This window comes from Mustelus asterias, unplaced genomic scaffold (genome assembly GCF_964213995.1).
Source record: "Mustelus asterias unplaced genomic scaffold, sMusAst1.hap1.1 HAP1_SCAFFOLD_347, whole genome shotgun sequence".
In the NCBI taxonomy this organism is placed as follows: domain Eukaryota; kingdom Metazoa; phylum Chordata; class Chondrichthyes; order Carcharhiniformes; family Triakidae; genus Mustelus; species Mustelus asterias.
Window position 1 is genome coordinate 118,429 of NW_027590305.1, and position 14,528 is coordinate 132,956.

At 47.4% G+C, this 14,528-nt stretch overlaps 1 protein-coding gene across 1 annotated transcript in view; it reads left to right on the plus strand.

The window, feature by feature from the left end:
• Positions 1-14,528, plus strand: part of LOC144486452 (uncharacterized) — a 59,951-nt gene that overhangs the window by 12,017 nt on the left and 33,406 nt on the right. The window contains 1 exon segment of the mRNA XM_078204481.1: positions 14,169-14,258. Coding sequence (XP_078060607.1) covers positions 14,169-14,258 — 90 coding nt within the window.

Here is a 14,528-nt window from a genome sequence, read left to right on the forward strand (position 1 = left end):
TTGACGGAGGGGAACCGGTGGATGCGGTGTTTTTGGATTTCCAAAAGGCGTTTGATAAGGTGCCTCACAAAAGGTTGCTGAAGAAGATTGGGTCACACGGAGTTGGGGGTAGGGTGTTAGCGTGGATTGGGGATTGGCTATCCGACAGGAAGCAGAGAGTCGGAATAAATGGGTGCTTTTCTGGTTGGCAGATGGTAACTAGTGGCGTGCCGTAGGGATCGGTACTGGGGCCTCAACTATTTACCATTTATATAGACGATCTGGAGGAGGGGACTGAGTGTAGGGTAACAAAGTTTGCAGACGACACAAAGATAAGTGGAAAAGTGAATCGTGTGGAGGGCGTAGAAGGTCTGCAGAGAGATTTGGACAGGCTGAGTGAGTGGGCGAGGATCTGGCAGATGGAGTATAACGTTGACAAATGCGAGGTATTTCACTTTGGAAGGAATAATAGCAAATTGGATTATTATCTAAATGGAAAGAAATTACAACATGCTGCTGTGCAGAGGGACCTGGGGGTCCTTGTGCATGAGACGCAAAAACCCAGTCTGCAGGTGCAACAGGTGATCAAGAAGGCAAATGGGATGTTGGCCTATATCGCAAGGGGGATAGAATATAAAAGCAGAGATGTCTTGCTGCATCTGCATTGGAATATCCCTAGGGCTAAGGGTTTGGATGGAGAGGAGTTTGTTAGGTGTGTCCAGGAGAGTTTCTTGACACAGTATGTGGATAAGCCTACTAGAGGAGAGGCTGTACTTGATCTGGTGCTGGCTAATGAACCTGGACAGGTGGAGGATCTCTCGGTGGGTGAGCATCTTGGGGATAGCGATCATAATTCTATCTCCTTCACGATAGCATTGGAAAGAGATAGGATCAGGCAGGCCAGGAAAGTGTTTCTCTGGAGTAAAGGGAAATACAGTGTCATCAGGGAGGAAATTAGACGGGTAAATTGGAAGGAGGCATTCTTGGGGAAAAGTACCGAAGGAAAGTGGAGGATTTTCAAGGAATGTTTGTCTGGAGCTCTGCATGACAACGTTCCGATGAGACAGAGGGGTGTTGGTAGGGTACGGGAACCGTGGTGCACGAAGGTTGTGATGAACCTGGTGAATAAGAAAAGAGAGGCGTACAGAAGGTTCAGAGAGCTAGGAGGTGTTAAGGATTTAGAGGAGTATACGGGATGTAGGAAGGAGCTTAAGAAGGAAATTAGGAGAGCGAGAAGGGGTCATGAGAAGGCCTTGGCGGGTAAGATTAAGGAGAATCCCAAGGCTTTCTACAAATATGTCAAGAGTAAAAGGATGAGATGTGAAGGCATAGGACCCTTAAAAGGTGAAGGGGGAAAAGTTTGTGCGGAACCGTTAGAAATGGCGGAGCTGCTTAATGAATACTTTACCTCGGTATTCACGGTGGAAAGGGATCTGGGTGGTTGTACTGCTGGTTTGCGGTGGACAGAAAGGATCGAGCATGTGGACATAAAGAAAGAGGATGTGTTGGAACTATTGAATGGCATCAAGGTTGGTAAGTCGCCGGGACCGGATGGGATGTACCCCAGGTTACTGTGGGAGGCGAGGGAGGAGATTGCGGAGCCTTTGGCGATGATCTTTGCATCGTCGATGGAGACGGGAGAGGTTCCGGGGGATTGGAGGATTGCAGATGTGGTCCCTATATTCAAGAAAGGGAACAGGGACAGCCCGGGAAATTACCGACCGGTGAGTCTAACCTCAGTGGTTGGTAAGTTGATGGAGAGGATCCTGAGAGACAGGATTTATGATCATCTGGAGAAGTTTAGTATGATCAAAAGTAGTCAGCACGGCTTTGTCAAGGGCAGGTCGTGCCTTACGAGCCTGGTTGAGTTCTTTGAAAATGTGACCAAACACATTGATGAAGGAAGAGCGGTGGATGTGGTCTATATGGACTTCAGCAAGGCGTTTGATAAGGTCCCCCATGCAAGACTTCTTGAGAAAGTGAGAGGGCATGGGATCCAAGGGGCTGTTGCCTTGTGGATCCAGAACTGGCTTGCCTGCAGAAGGCAGAGAGTGGCTGTGGAGGGGTCTTTCTCTGCATGGAGGTCAGTGACCAGTGGAGTGCCCCAGGGATCTGTTCTGGGACCCTTGCTGTTTGTCATTTTCATAAATGACCTGGATGAGGAAGTGGAGGGATGGGTTGGTAAGTTTGCTGACGACACCAAGGTAGGTGGTGTTGTGGATAGTTTGGAGGGATGTCAGAAGTTGCAGCGAGACATAGATAGAATGCAAGACTGGGCGGAGAAGTGGCAGATGGACTTCAACCCGGATAAGTGTGTGGTGATCCATTTTGGCAGATCCAATGGGATGAAGCAGCAGTATAATATGAAGGGTACCATTCTTAGCAGTGTAGAGGATCAGAAGGACCTTGGGATCCGGGTCCATAGGACTCTTAAATCGGCCTCGCAGGTGGAGGATGCGGTCAAGAAGGCGTACGGCGTACTGGCCTTCATTAATCGAGGGATTGAGTTTAGGAGTCGGGAGATAATGCTGCAGCTTTATAGGACCCTGGTTAGACCCCACTTGGAGTACTGCGCGCAGTTCTGGTCACCTCATTACAGGAAAGATGTTGAAGCCATTGAAAGGGTGCAGAGGAGATTTACAAGGATGTTGCCTGGATTGGGGGGCATGCCTTATGAGGATAGGTTGAGGGAGCTTGGTCTCTTCTCCCTGGAGAGACGAAGGATGAGAGGTGACCTGATAGAGGTTTACAAGATGTTGAGAGGTCTGGATAGGGTAGACTCTCAGAGGCTATTTCCAAGGGCTGAAATGGTTGCTACGAGAGGACACAGGTTTAAGGTGCTGGGGGGTAGGTACAGAGGAGATGTCAGGGGTAAGTTTTTCACTCAGAGGGTGGTGGGTGAGTGGAATCGGCTGACGTCGGTGATGGTGGAGGCAAACTCGTTGGGGTCTTTTAAGAGACTTCTGGATGAGTACATGGGATTTAATGGGATTGAGGGCTATAGATAGGCCTAGAGGTGGGGATGTGATCGGCGCAACTTGTGGGCCGAAGGGCCTGTTTGTGCTGTGGCTTTCTATGTTCTATGTTCTATCTCTACAGGGCATTGGTGAGGCCGCAGCTGGAATACTGTGTGCAGTATTGGTCCCCTTATTTGTGGAAGGATATATTGGCCTTGGAGGGAGTGCAGAGAAGGTTCACCAGGTTGATACCAGAGATGAGGGGGTGTTGATTATGTGGAGAGACTGAGCAGATTGGGTTTGTATTCGTTGGAATTTAGAAGGCTGAGGGGGGTTCTTATAGAGACCTATAAGATAATGAAGGTGCTGGATAGGGTAGAGGTGGAGAGATTCTTTCCACTTAGAAAGGAAGCTAGAACTAGAGGGCACAGCCTCAAAATAAAGGGGGGTCGGTTTAGGACAGAGTTGAGGAGGAACTTCTTCTCTCAGAGGGTGGTGAATCTCTGGAATTCTCTGCTCACTGAAGTGGTGGAGGCTACCTCGTTGAATATGTTTAAATCACGGATAGATGGATTCCTGATCGGTAAGGGAATTAGGGGTTATAGGGATCAGGCGGGTAAGTGGAACTGATCCACTTCAGATCAGCCATGATCTTATTGAATGGCGGGGCAGGCTCGAGGGGCTAGATGGCCTACTCCTGCTCCTATTTCTTATGTTCTTATAATTCCGACGGATGGGTACCGACATTTGTAGCAAGGCCATGTATTAGCAGATGGTTTTAACGTGATGGGTGCTTCCCGCTCTTTTACCTGTGTTGCTTTGCAGCAGCAATGGGGTGGGGTGTCAATTTGGCACTAACGCAGTCTGCCAGATAATAAAGCTTCTCACCTGGCTGAGAGGAGACTGCAGGCATGGCTGGAGAGGGGAACAATGTACAAGCTGATGCCCCAGATCACTGGATGCAACCCTCTGCCAGTGCCCCAGGTGGAGACCGGTTGGATAGTGAGATTGAACGGCTGGGTAGAGGAGCTCACTGGTTACGTTGCTGGAGACATGGGCTAATGATCTGAAGATATGAGATGAAATCGTACAATGGCAACAGGGGAATTCAAAATGAATTAAATCTGGAATAAAAAGCTAGCATCAGATGTGATGATGGTAATGCAATTGATATCTATTTTATATTTAGGGGGAATGTTTGAAAATTCAGCTTTAGGCTACAGGCAGTCAATATGTCTGGCGGGAATGCAACTCAGATTCTGGGAGAGCAGAATAATTACTCATTTCAGCATTGCAAGTGTTTATTTTAAATAGAACGAGTGCACTTTTGTCTACTTAAATTCCCCTGGGATTTCTGATTAGAGCGATTGACAGGGACATGTGATGATGTGGTTAATGTGCAGTCCTGGATCTGTGGCAGAGGGGAGAAGCTTTTTGCAGAAACCAGTTAGTTATCGCTGAACCCTAGTTGAAGTTGGGAGGATTTTATAGGCTTCTGGAATTCTCTCTCTCTCTGAAAGCTTCAAGACTGTTCACAAATGTTAAAGCAAGTGTGCCTGGGCTTGCTAACTGTATTTATTTTAAAAGTGGAATTGATATATGCATGAATGTGGCTTATTTGGAACTGGAGCAGTGATAAGCTAGAAAGTAAAGTTGTTTCCTTTCATTTTTAAGTGTTGTTCAACCGCTTCACTTAGGGTTATATTTAAACTGTGTTATTAAATATAGTTTGTTTTACTATAAAAGATCCCTAATTTGTCAGCAGAATAATTCCTGGATAGAAGTATCCTTTCCTCACATTCACTGTGAAATTGAAAAATTGTGTCTAGTCTGGTGTCCGAATGTAATTTGAGGTTCGGGTCTGGGATCCTAACACTGAAGACCATGAAGGTATTGGAGAGAAAATCCATAAGGTTTGGTCACAACCTGTATGGGAAGGAAATCTGCCATCCTTACCTGGTCTGGCCCTCCAGACCCACAACAATGTGGTCAACTCTTAACTGCCCTCTGAAATAGCACATATTGTATTCAAGGAAGTGGCTCACCATCACCTTGCAAGGGCAATTAGCGATGGGTAATAAATGGCGGCCGTGCCAGCAACATTCATCCCACAAATGGATCAAAGAAAAGCCTAGTAGAATGAACCAGACAATCCCGACAGTGCTGAAGGAGGCCATTTGGCCCATCTGCACCAACTCCCCATCTGATGCAGTGGGTGGCACAGTGGGTTAGCACTGCTGCCTCACAGCGCCAGGGACCCGGGTTCGATTCCTGGCTCGGGTCACTGGCTGTGTGGAGCCTGCATGTTCTCCCCGTGTCTGCGTGGGTTTCCTCCGGGTGCTCCGGTTTCCTCCCACAGTCTGAAAGGCGTGCTGGTTAGGGTGCATTGGCCGTGCTAAGTTCTCCCTCAGTGAACCCGAACAGTCGCCAGAGTGTGGGCGACTAGGGGATTTTCACAGTAACTTCATTGCAGTGTTAATGTAAGCCTACTTGTGACACTAATAAATAAACTTTAAATAACTGAAACTTTAAAACTTTACCAGGCCCACCCCACACCCTATCCCTGTAACCCCACAATTTAGCATGGCCAATCCACCTAACCCGCACATCTTTGGACACTAAGGGGCAATTTAGCATGGCCAATTCATCTAACCTGCACATCTTTGGACATTAAGGGGCAACTTAGCATGGCCAATCCACCTAGCCTACGCATCTTTGGACTGTGGGAGGAAATCGGAGCACCCGGAGGAAACCCATGCAGACATGAGGAGAATGTGCAAACTCTGTACAGACAGTGACCCAAGGCAGGAATTGAACTTGGGTCTCTGACGCTGTGAGGTAGCGATGCTAGCCACCGTGCCATCCACTATGCCACCATGCTGCCCTCCATTACGTTTAGATGTTAATAGTGACCCATGAATAGTTAGAGGAAGCGTGACTGTCCAATGGCATCATATTCGAGCTGCTCAACATTCCAGAGCGCTGTCAAAGGCAGAGATTGCCATGTCTGCCATTCGTGGGATTCTTATCAACATTTAAGTGTCGTTAATGTTTCATGCATCCTGCAGAGTGTGGAACCTGAGCTTTGTAAATGGGACCAACAATAGTCTGGGTCAAGAAAGTCTAATTATCTTGGCAGTGATTGCAAGTTTAACGGTGCCTCCCCCTACTTAAGCTGCTCCAGAGAGCTGAGAATACATTGTTCAGAAGGAAAAGGGTTCCTTGCGTGACTCGGGGCTGTATTTACATTATTGCTGACAATTTGTTCCCATATTGGAACAGCATTAGAACAAAGCAAGTCATTAATTGTGAGAGATGTTTACCAGCGCTAATGATGTGGCACAGAGCGAAATATTCTGCTTTTCTAGAATGTGGTTTTCCAAAAAAACATAGACTGGGTTGCCCTGTGTGATCAGCCAGGGGACACAGATAGGTTTGGCAACAAATTGTCCATGTGGTCCATGAGTGGAATGTGGAGGCAGTTGCATGTCTGGTGCCCAGGGCTGGAACTGGCACTGTGTTTCTTTACTGGCACTTTGGGCATCTGTGACCATTCTTCACTTTAATTCCAATGTAATTTAACCACTTTCTGTGGGAGTGAATTCCACACATTCACCGCTCTCTGGGTGAAGAAATTTCTCCTCACCTCAGTTCTAAAAGGTTTACCCCTTATCCCCAAACTATGACCCCTAGTTCTGGACTCCCCCCACCATTGGGAACATTCTTTCTGAATCGACCCTGTTAGGATTTTATAAGTTTCGAACAAGAATAGAATATTCAAGGAAAAAAAAGTCAAAGTTTATTTATTAGTCACACGTAGGCTGACATTAACACTGCAATGAAGTTACTGTGAAAATTCCCTAGTTGCCACACTCCGGTGCCTGTTTGGGTACACTGAGGGAGAATTTAGCATGGCCAATCCACCTAACCAGCACGTCTTTCGGACTGTGGGAGGAAACCGGAGAACCCAGAGGAAACCCACGCAGACATGGGGAGAATGTGCTAACTCCACACAGACAGTGACCCAAGTCGGGAGTTGAACTCAGGTCCCTGGCACTGTGAGGCAGCAGAGCTAACCACTGTGCCACACACAGTGAGAGGTGAGCTTATCGAAGCCAATAAGACTCGGAGCATACTCTGCAGTTTGGATTTTGAGAGGATTTTTCCTCTCCTGGGGAAGCTGGAACAGTTCACAGATAGAATCATAGAATCCCTACAGTGCAGAAGGAGGCCATTCGGCCCATTGAGTCTGCACTGACCACAATCCCACCCAGGCCCTATCCCCGTGATCCCACATTTTTACCCTGCTATCCCCCTGACACTAAGGGACAATTTAGCATGGCCAATCCACCTAACCCGCACGTCTTTGGAGTGTGGGAGGAAACCAGAGCACCCAGAAGAAACCCATGCAGACATGGGGAGAACGTGCAGACTCCACACAGATGGTGACCCAAGCTGGGCATCGAAACTGGGTCCCTTGCGCTGAGAGGCAGCAGTGCTAACCCCTGTGCCACCTGTTTAAGACAGAGATGAGGAGAAATTTCTTCTCGAGGGTTGTTAGTTTTTGTAATTCTCTTCCCCGGGGAGCAGTGGATGCTGAGTCGTTGGAATATATTCAAGGCACAGTTGGATAGATTCTTGATCGATAAGGGAGTTATGGGTGGTGGGGGCGGTGGTTGGGGGGAGACAGGAAAGTGCAGATAAGGCCATGCCTGATCAGCCATGATCTTATCGATAGCACCGCAGACTCGAAGGGCCTAATGGCCTAGCCCTGCTCCTTCTTTTGGACAGTAAGAAGTTTAACAACACCAGGTTAAAGTCCGACAGGTTTATTTGGTAGCAAAAGCCACACAAGCTTTCGGAGCTCCAAGCCCCTTCGTCAGGTGAGTGTGAATTCTGTTCACAAACAGAGCTTATAAAGACACCGACTCAATTTACATGAATAATGGTTGGAATGCGAATACTTACAGTTCATCAAGTCTTTAAGAAACAAAACAACGTGAGTGGAGAGAGGATCAAGACAGGCTAAAAAGATGTGTATTGTCTCCAGACAAGACAGCCAGTGAAACTCTGCAGGTCCAGGCAAGCTGTGGGGGTTACAAATAGTGTGACATGAACCCAATATCCTGGTTGAGGCCGTCCTCGTGTGTGCGGAACTTGGCTATCAGTTTCTGCTCAGCGGCTCTGCGCTGTCGTGTGTCGTGAAGGCCGCCTTGGAGAACGCTTACCCGAATATCAGAGGCCGAATGTCCGTGACCGCTGTGTTGACTGTGTTTACCCCAGCCCAACGCCGGCATCTCCACATCATGAATACCTTCTTTTGGAAACAGAGGCATCTTTTATACCAGCAGCTCTGGGGGAGGGGGAGGGGTGGGGGGGGGGGGGGAATGGTGGGGAGTGGGGGGTGGGGGGGGAGGATTGTTCTAGCTGCACGGTCTGGACCCAGCGGGGAAACCTCTTTGTATTGCTGAGATAAATGGAACAGTTAGATTAAATGGAGCAGTTTCTATTAAAAAACATTTGGATAGTTCCATGGGTACGATGGGTATAGAGGGATATGGGCCAAATGTGGGCAATTGGGAATAGCTTAGGTGTTTAAAAAAAAGGGCGGCATGGACAAGTTGGGCCGAAGGGCCTGTTTCCATGCTGTGAACCTCTCTATGACTCTAGTTCAATGTGTTGCATTCCCCAGAGCACCAAGGAATACATGTCTGACCATAAATGGGTGTTTTTTGCCTTGATGGGAATCGCAGCATATTTCCAGCAGCACTCACTTCAATTACTGATCCTTAAACCTTCCAATTCAGCCTTGGTCGGAAAAAAGTCATGAAATGAAAATTGAGGCAAATTCTTATAGCACAGAATCATAGAATCCCCACAGTACCGAAGGAGGCCATTCGGCCCATCGAGTCTGTACCGACCACAATCCCACCCAGACCCTATTTCTGGAACCCCACATATTTACCCTGCTAGTCTCCCTGACACTAAGGAGCAATTTAGCATGGCCAATCCACCTAACCTGCATCTTTGGACTGTGGGAGGAAACCAGAGCACCTGGAGGAAACCCACGCAGACACGGGGAGAATGTGCAAACTCCACACAGACAGTGACCCAAGCCGGGAATCGAACCCGGGTCCCTGGAGCTGTGAGGCAGCAGTGCTCACCACTGTGCCACCGTGCCGTCCATTGGAGGTTCCGTTGAGATCTCTTTCGTGTCATGAGGTATCTAATAAAATCAGAATGCTTATTACACACACCATCTTCATTCATAGAGTCATAGAGGTTTACAGCATGGAAACAGGCCCTTTGGCCCAACCTGTCCATACCGCCCCCTTTTTTTAACCACTAAGCTAGTCCCAATTGCCCGCGTTTGGCCCATATCCTTCTATACCCATCTTACCCATGTAACTGTCTAAATGCTTTTTAAAAGACAAAATCGTACCCACCTCTACTACTACCTCTGGCAGCTTGTTCCAGACACTCACCATTCTCTGTGTGAAATAATTGCCCCTCTGGACACTTTTTGTATCTCTCCCCTCTCACCTTAAACCTATGCCCTCTAGTTTTAGACTCCCTTAGCTTTGGGAAAATATGTTGACTATCTAGCTGATCTATGTCCCTCATTATTTTATAGACCTCTATAAGATCACCCCTCACCTCCTACGCTCCAGGGAAAAAAGTCCCAGTCTATCCAGCCTCTCCTTATAACCCAAACCATCAGTCCCAGTAGCATCCTAGTAAATCTTTTCTACATTCTTTCTGGTATATATTTCCTGTCATGTTCAGTGTGTTTTCTCTCTCGCTCTTCCCACTGTTTATAACTGGCCACAGTGAAAGTCCAAGTCAGGGAATTGTATACGGATAAAGCTCTTGAGGGAATACAAAGATAGCAGGAAACAGCTTAGAAGGGAAAAAGGGGCCATGAAATGTCCTTGGCAGGCAGGATTAAGGAGACTCCCAAGGCTTTTTATGCGTATATGAGGAGGAAGAGGGTAGCTAAGGAAAGGGTGGGTCCACTCAAGGACAGTGGAAGGAATTTGTGTGTGGAGCCAGATGAGGTGGGTGAGGGGTCCTTAACGAGTACTTTGCATCAGTATTCACAAAGGAGAAGGATGTGGTGGATGGTGAGTGTAGAAAGGAGGATGTTGACATTCTAGGACATGTTGAGATAAAAAGGGAGGAGGTATTGGAGGTTTTAGAAAACATTAAGGTGGACAAGTCCCCAGGGCCAGAGAGGGTCTGTCCCAGAATACTGAAAGAGGGGAGGGAAGAAATTGCTGAGGCCTTGACCAAAATCTTTGTATCCCCTTTAGTCACGGGCGAGGTACCAGAGGATTGGAGATTAGCTGACATTGTTCCTCTGTTTAAGAAGGACAGAAGAGACAACCTGGGAAATTACAGCCTGTGAGCCTTACATCAGTGGTGGGGAAATTATTGGAAAAGATTCTTAGGGACAGGATGTACTCCTATCTGGAAGAGAGTAGGCTTATTAGTGATAGGCAGCATGGTTTTGTGAAGGGGAGGTCGTGTCTCACAATCTTAATTGAGGAAGTGACAAAAATTGACCAGGGCTGGGCAGTGGATGTTGTATACATGGACTTTAGTAAAGCCTTCGATAAGGTACCACATGACAGGCTGATACAGAAGGTGAAGTCATGTGGGATCCGAGGTGAGCTGGTAAGATGGATACAAAACTGGCTTGGGCACAGATGTGGAGATGCTGGCGTTGGACTGGGGTAAACACAGTAAGAAGTTTAACAACACCAGGTTAAAGTCCAACAGGTTTATTTGGTAGCAAAAGCCACAAGCTTTCGGAGCTCCAAGCCCCTTCTTCAGGTGAGTGGGAATTCTGTTCACAAACAGGGCATATAAAGACACAAACTCAATTTACAGAATAATGGTTGGAATGCGAATACTTACAGCTAATCAAGTCTTTAAGATACAAACAATGTGAGTGGAGAGAGCATCAAGACAGGCTAAAGAGATGTGTATTGTCTCCAGACAGGACACAGTAAGAGTTTTAACAACACCAGGTTAAAGTCCAACAGGTTTATTTGGTAGCAAATTTGCTACCAAATAAACCTGTTGGACTTTAACCTGGTGTTGTTAAAACTCTTACTGTGTTTATCCCAGTCCAACGCCGGCATCTCCACATCCAGGCAGGACAGCCAGTGAGACTCTGCAGGTCCAGGCAAGCTGTGGGGATTACAGATAGTGTGACATGAACCCAATATCCCGGTTGAGGCCGTCCTCATGTGTGCGGAACTTGGCTATCAGTTTCTGCTCAGCGACTCTGCGCTATCGTGTGTCGTGAAGGCCGCATTGGAGAACGCTTACCCGAATATCAGAGGCCGAATGCCCGTGACCGCTGAAGTGCTCCCCAACAGGAAGAGAACAGTCTTGCCTGGTGATTGTCGAGCGGTGTATGTCGAGAGGCATGGTACATTGGGGAAACCATGCAGACGCTGCGACAACGGATGAATGAACACCGCTCGACAATCACCTGGCAAGACTGTTCTCTTCCTGTTGGGGAGCACTTCAGCGGTCATGGGCATTCGGCCTCTGATATTCGGGTAAGCGTTCTCCAAGGCGGCCTTCACGACACACGACGGCGCAGAGTCGCTGAGCAGAAACTGAGAGCCAAGTTCCACACACACGAGGACGGCCTCAACCGGGATCTTGGGTTCATGTCACACTATCTGTAATCCCCACAGCTTGCCTGGACCTGCAGAATCTCACTGGCTGTCCTGTCTGGAGACAATACACATCTCTTTAGCCTGTCTTGATGCTCTCTCCATTCACATTGTTTGTATCTTAAAGACTTGATTAGCTGTAAGTATTAGCATTCCAACCATTATTCTGTAAATTGAGTTTGTGTCTTTATATGCCCTGTTTGTGAACAGAATTCCCACTCACCTGAAGAAGGGGCTTGGAGCTCCGAAAGCTTGTGGGGCTTTTGCTACCAAATAAACCTGTTGGACTTTAACCTGGTGTTGTTAAACTTCTTATTGGGTATAGAAAGCAGAAAGTAGCAGTGGAAGGATACTTTTCTAACTGGAGGTCTGTGACAAGCGGTGTTCATGATGTGGAGATGCCGGCGTTGGACTGGGGTGAACACAGTAAGAAGTCCAAGCAGGTCCCCCCTCATCCTCCGACACTCCAATGAAAACAATCCAAGTTTGTTCAACCTTTCTTCATAGTCCATATCCTCCAAACCGGCATCCTGGTAAATCTCTTCTTCACCCTTTCCAATGCATCAACATCCTTCCGGTAGTGTGGCGACCAGAATTGAACACACTGTTCCAAATGCGGCCTAACCAAAGTCTTATACAGCTGCAACATGATTTTCCAATTCCAAAACTCAACGCCCCCACCGATGAAGGCCAGCATGGCAAATGCCTAGTTGACCACCTTGTCCACCTGAGTTGCCACCTTCAGGGAAGTGTGGATCCAAGTCCAAGTAAAGTCCAAGTACAAGCGGGTGTTCCACAAGGATCAGTGCTGGGGCCTCTGCTGTTTGTTAAATATATAAATGATTTGGAGGAAAATGTAGGTGGCCTGATTAGTAAATTCACAGATGATATAAAAATTGGGGGAGTAGCAGATAGTGAGGAGGATTGTCAGAGGATACAGCAGGATATAAATCGGCTGGAGACCTGGGCTTAAAGATGGTAGATGGAATTTAACCCAGATAAATGTGAGGTGATTCGATTTGGAAGGTCTACTGCAGAAGGAAAGTATCCAATAAATGGGAGAGCCCTTAGAAATATTAGCACACAGAAGGATCTAGGCGTGCAGATCCACATTTCCCTGAAGGTGGCAACTCGGGTGGACAAGGTGGTCAACAAGGCATTTGGCAAGCTGGCCTTCATCGGTGGGGGCGTTGAGTTTTGGAATTGGAAAATCATGTTGCAGCTGTATAAGACTTTGGTTAGGCCGCATTTGTAACAGTGTGTACAATTCTGGTCGCCACACTACCGGAAGGATGTTGATGCATTGGAAAGGGTGCAGAAGAGATTTACCAGGATGTTGCCTGGTTTGGAGGATATGGACTATGAAGAAAGGTTGAACAAACTTGGATTGTTTTCATTGGAGCATCGGAGGATGAGGGGGGACCTGATAGAGGTTTACAAGATTATGACAGGCTTGGATAGAGTGGATAGTCAGAGTCTTTTTCCCAGGGTCGAAGGGTCAGTTACTCGGGGGCAGAGGTTGAGAGTGAGAGGGGAAAGTTTAAAATAGATGCAAGGGGCAGGTTTTTCACACAGAGGGCGGTGAATGGCTGGAACGCGCTGCCGGGGGAGGTGGTGGAAGCAGATTCTATAACAATGTTCAAGAGGCATCTGGATAGATACATGAATAGACAGGGAATAGAGGGATATGGACCATGTAGAGGCAAGAAAATATTAGATTAGAGAGGCATCTGTGTTGGCACAGACTTGGTGGGCCGAAGGGCCGGTTCCTGTGCTGTACTGTTCTTTGCTCTTATTTGTGCTGTTTCAGCCTGCTCCATAAAAAATCTGGCCCAGACTGGCATTCCATTGGCAATCTTTCCTTGGAGAGGCTATGAACGTGACTGGGATGGACAATGGGAATGTCACGATGGAGCAGGAAGGGAGGAACACAGCTTTGGTTGGGATTCCTGAAACATTTGTTGGGGTCTGGCATATTTACTTTACAGCTGACCAACTGGCAGTGCCCTTGTGGGAGGAGTGCTTCATATTGGCACTGCCCTTGTGGGAGGAGTGTTTGATATTGGCACTGCCCTTGTTGTAGGAGTGCTTCATATTGGCACTGCCCTTGTTGTAGGAGTGCTTCATATTGGCACTGCCCTTGTTGTAGGAGTGCTTCATATTGGCAAACTGGCAGAATTGGAGGTGCATTCCATTCTGAACACCGATGATTTTATATTTGATAAGTTAAATAATAAGTAAAAATTGAAAAGCCCTTTGTTACACGGAGACAATGACGAAGTGGATGAGATTGATTTGTGGCAGTAATGCATTCTCAAGATACCCTCTATTCTATATATTTAAATTGGGCTTAATATTTTTGCATTTTAATGTTAACTGGGAATGTTGTGCTCCACAGTATTTGAACCTTGCTGGTGCTGAAGGGGACTTCCTGAGATCCGGAATGTTAATGGAGGAGGGATCCAAAGTTGCTTCCCTCCCTTCCTCCCATGTGTTGTCCTGTTGTTGCTATTAATTTCCCTTTGTCCTCTTTTCAAAGGTTCTCAATGGCTTTATCCTGGTGGTCACGGCTGAAGGATATGTCTTCTACACATCTCCCACCATCCAGGATTACCTTGGCTTTCACCAGGTGAGTCTGAGATCTAATTGAGTTTAAAAATCTCGCTGTCAGAACCCCCAGGGTAGTGATCGTATTGTTTGAGTGACTGGGCAGTGCAGTGGGTTAGGCTCAGCCTGTCCCGGTTTGGGAGCGGAAACCAAATACAATTCCTGTTGAAGTGTTGACCATCTTGTTTTCTGACTGTGTGTACAGGCAAAATGGGGCCTGGGTGGGATTGTGGTCAATGCAGACTCGATGGGCCGAATGGCCTCCTTCTGCACTGTAGGGATTCTATGAATA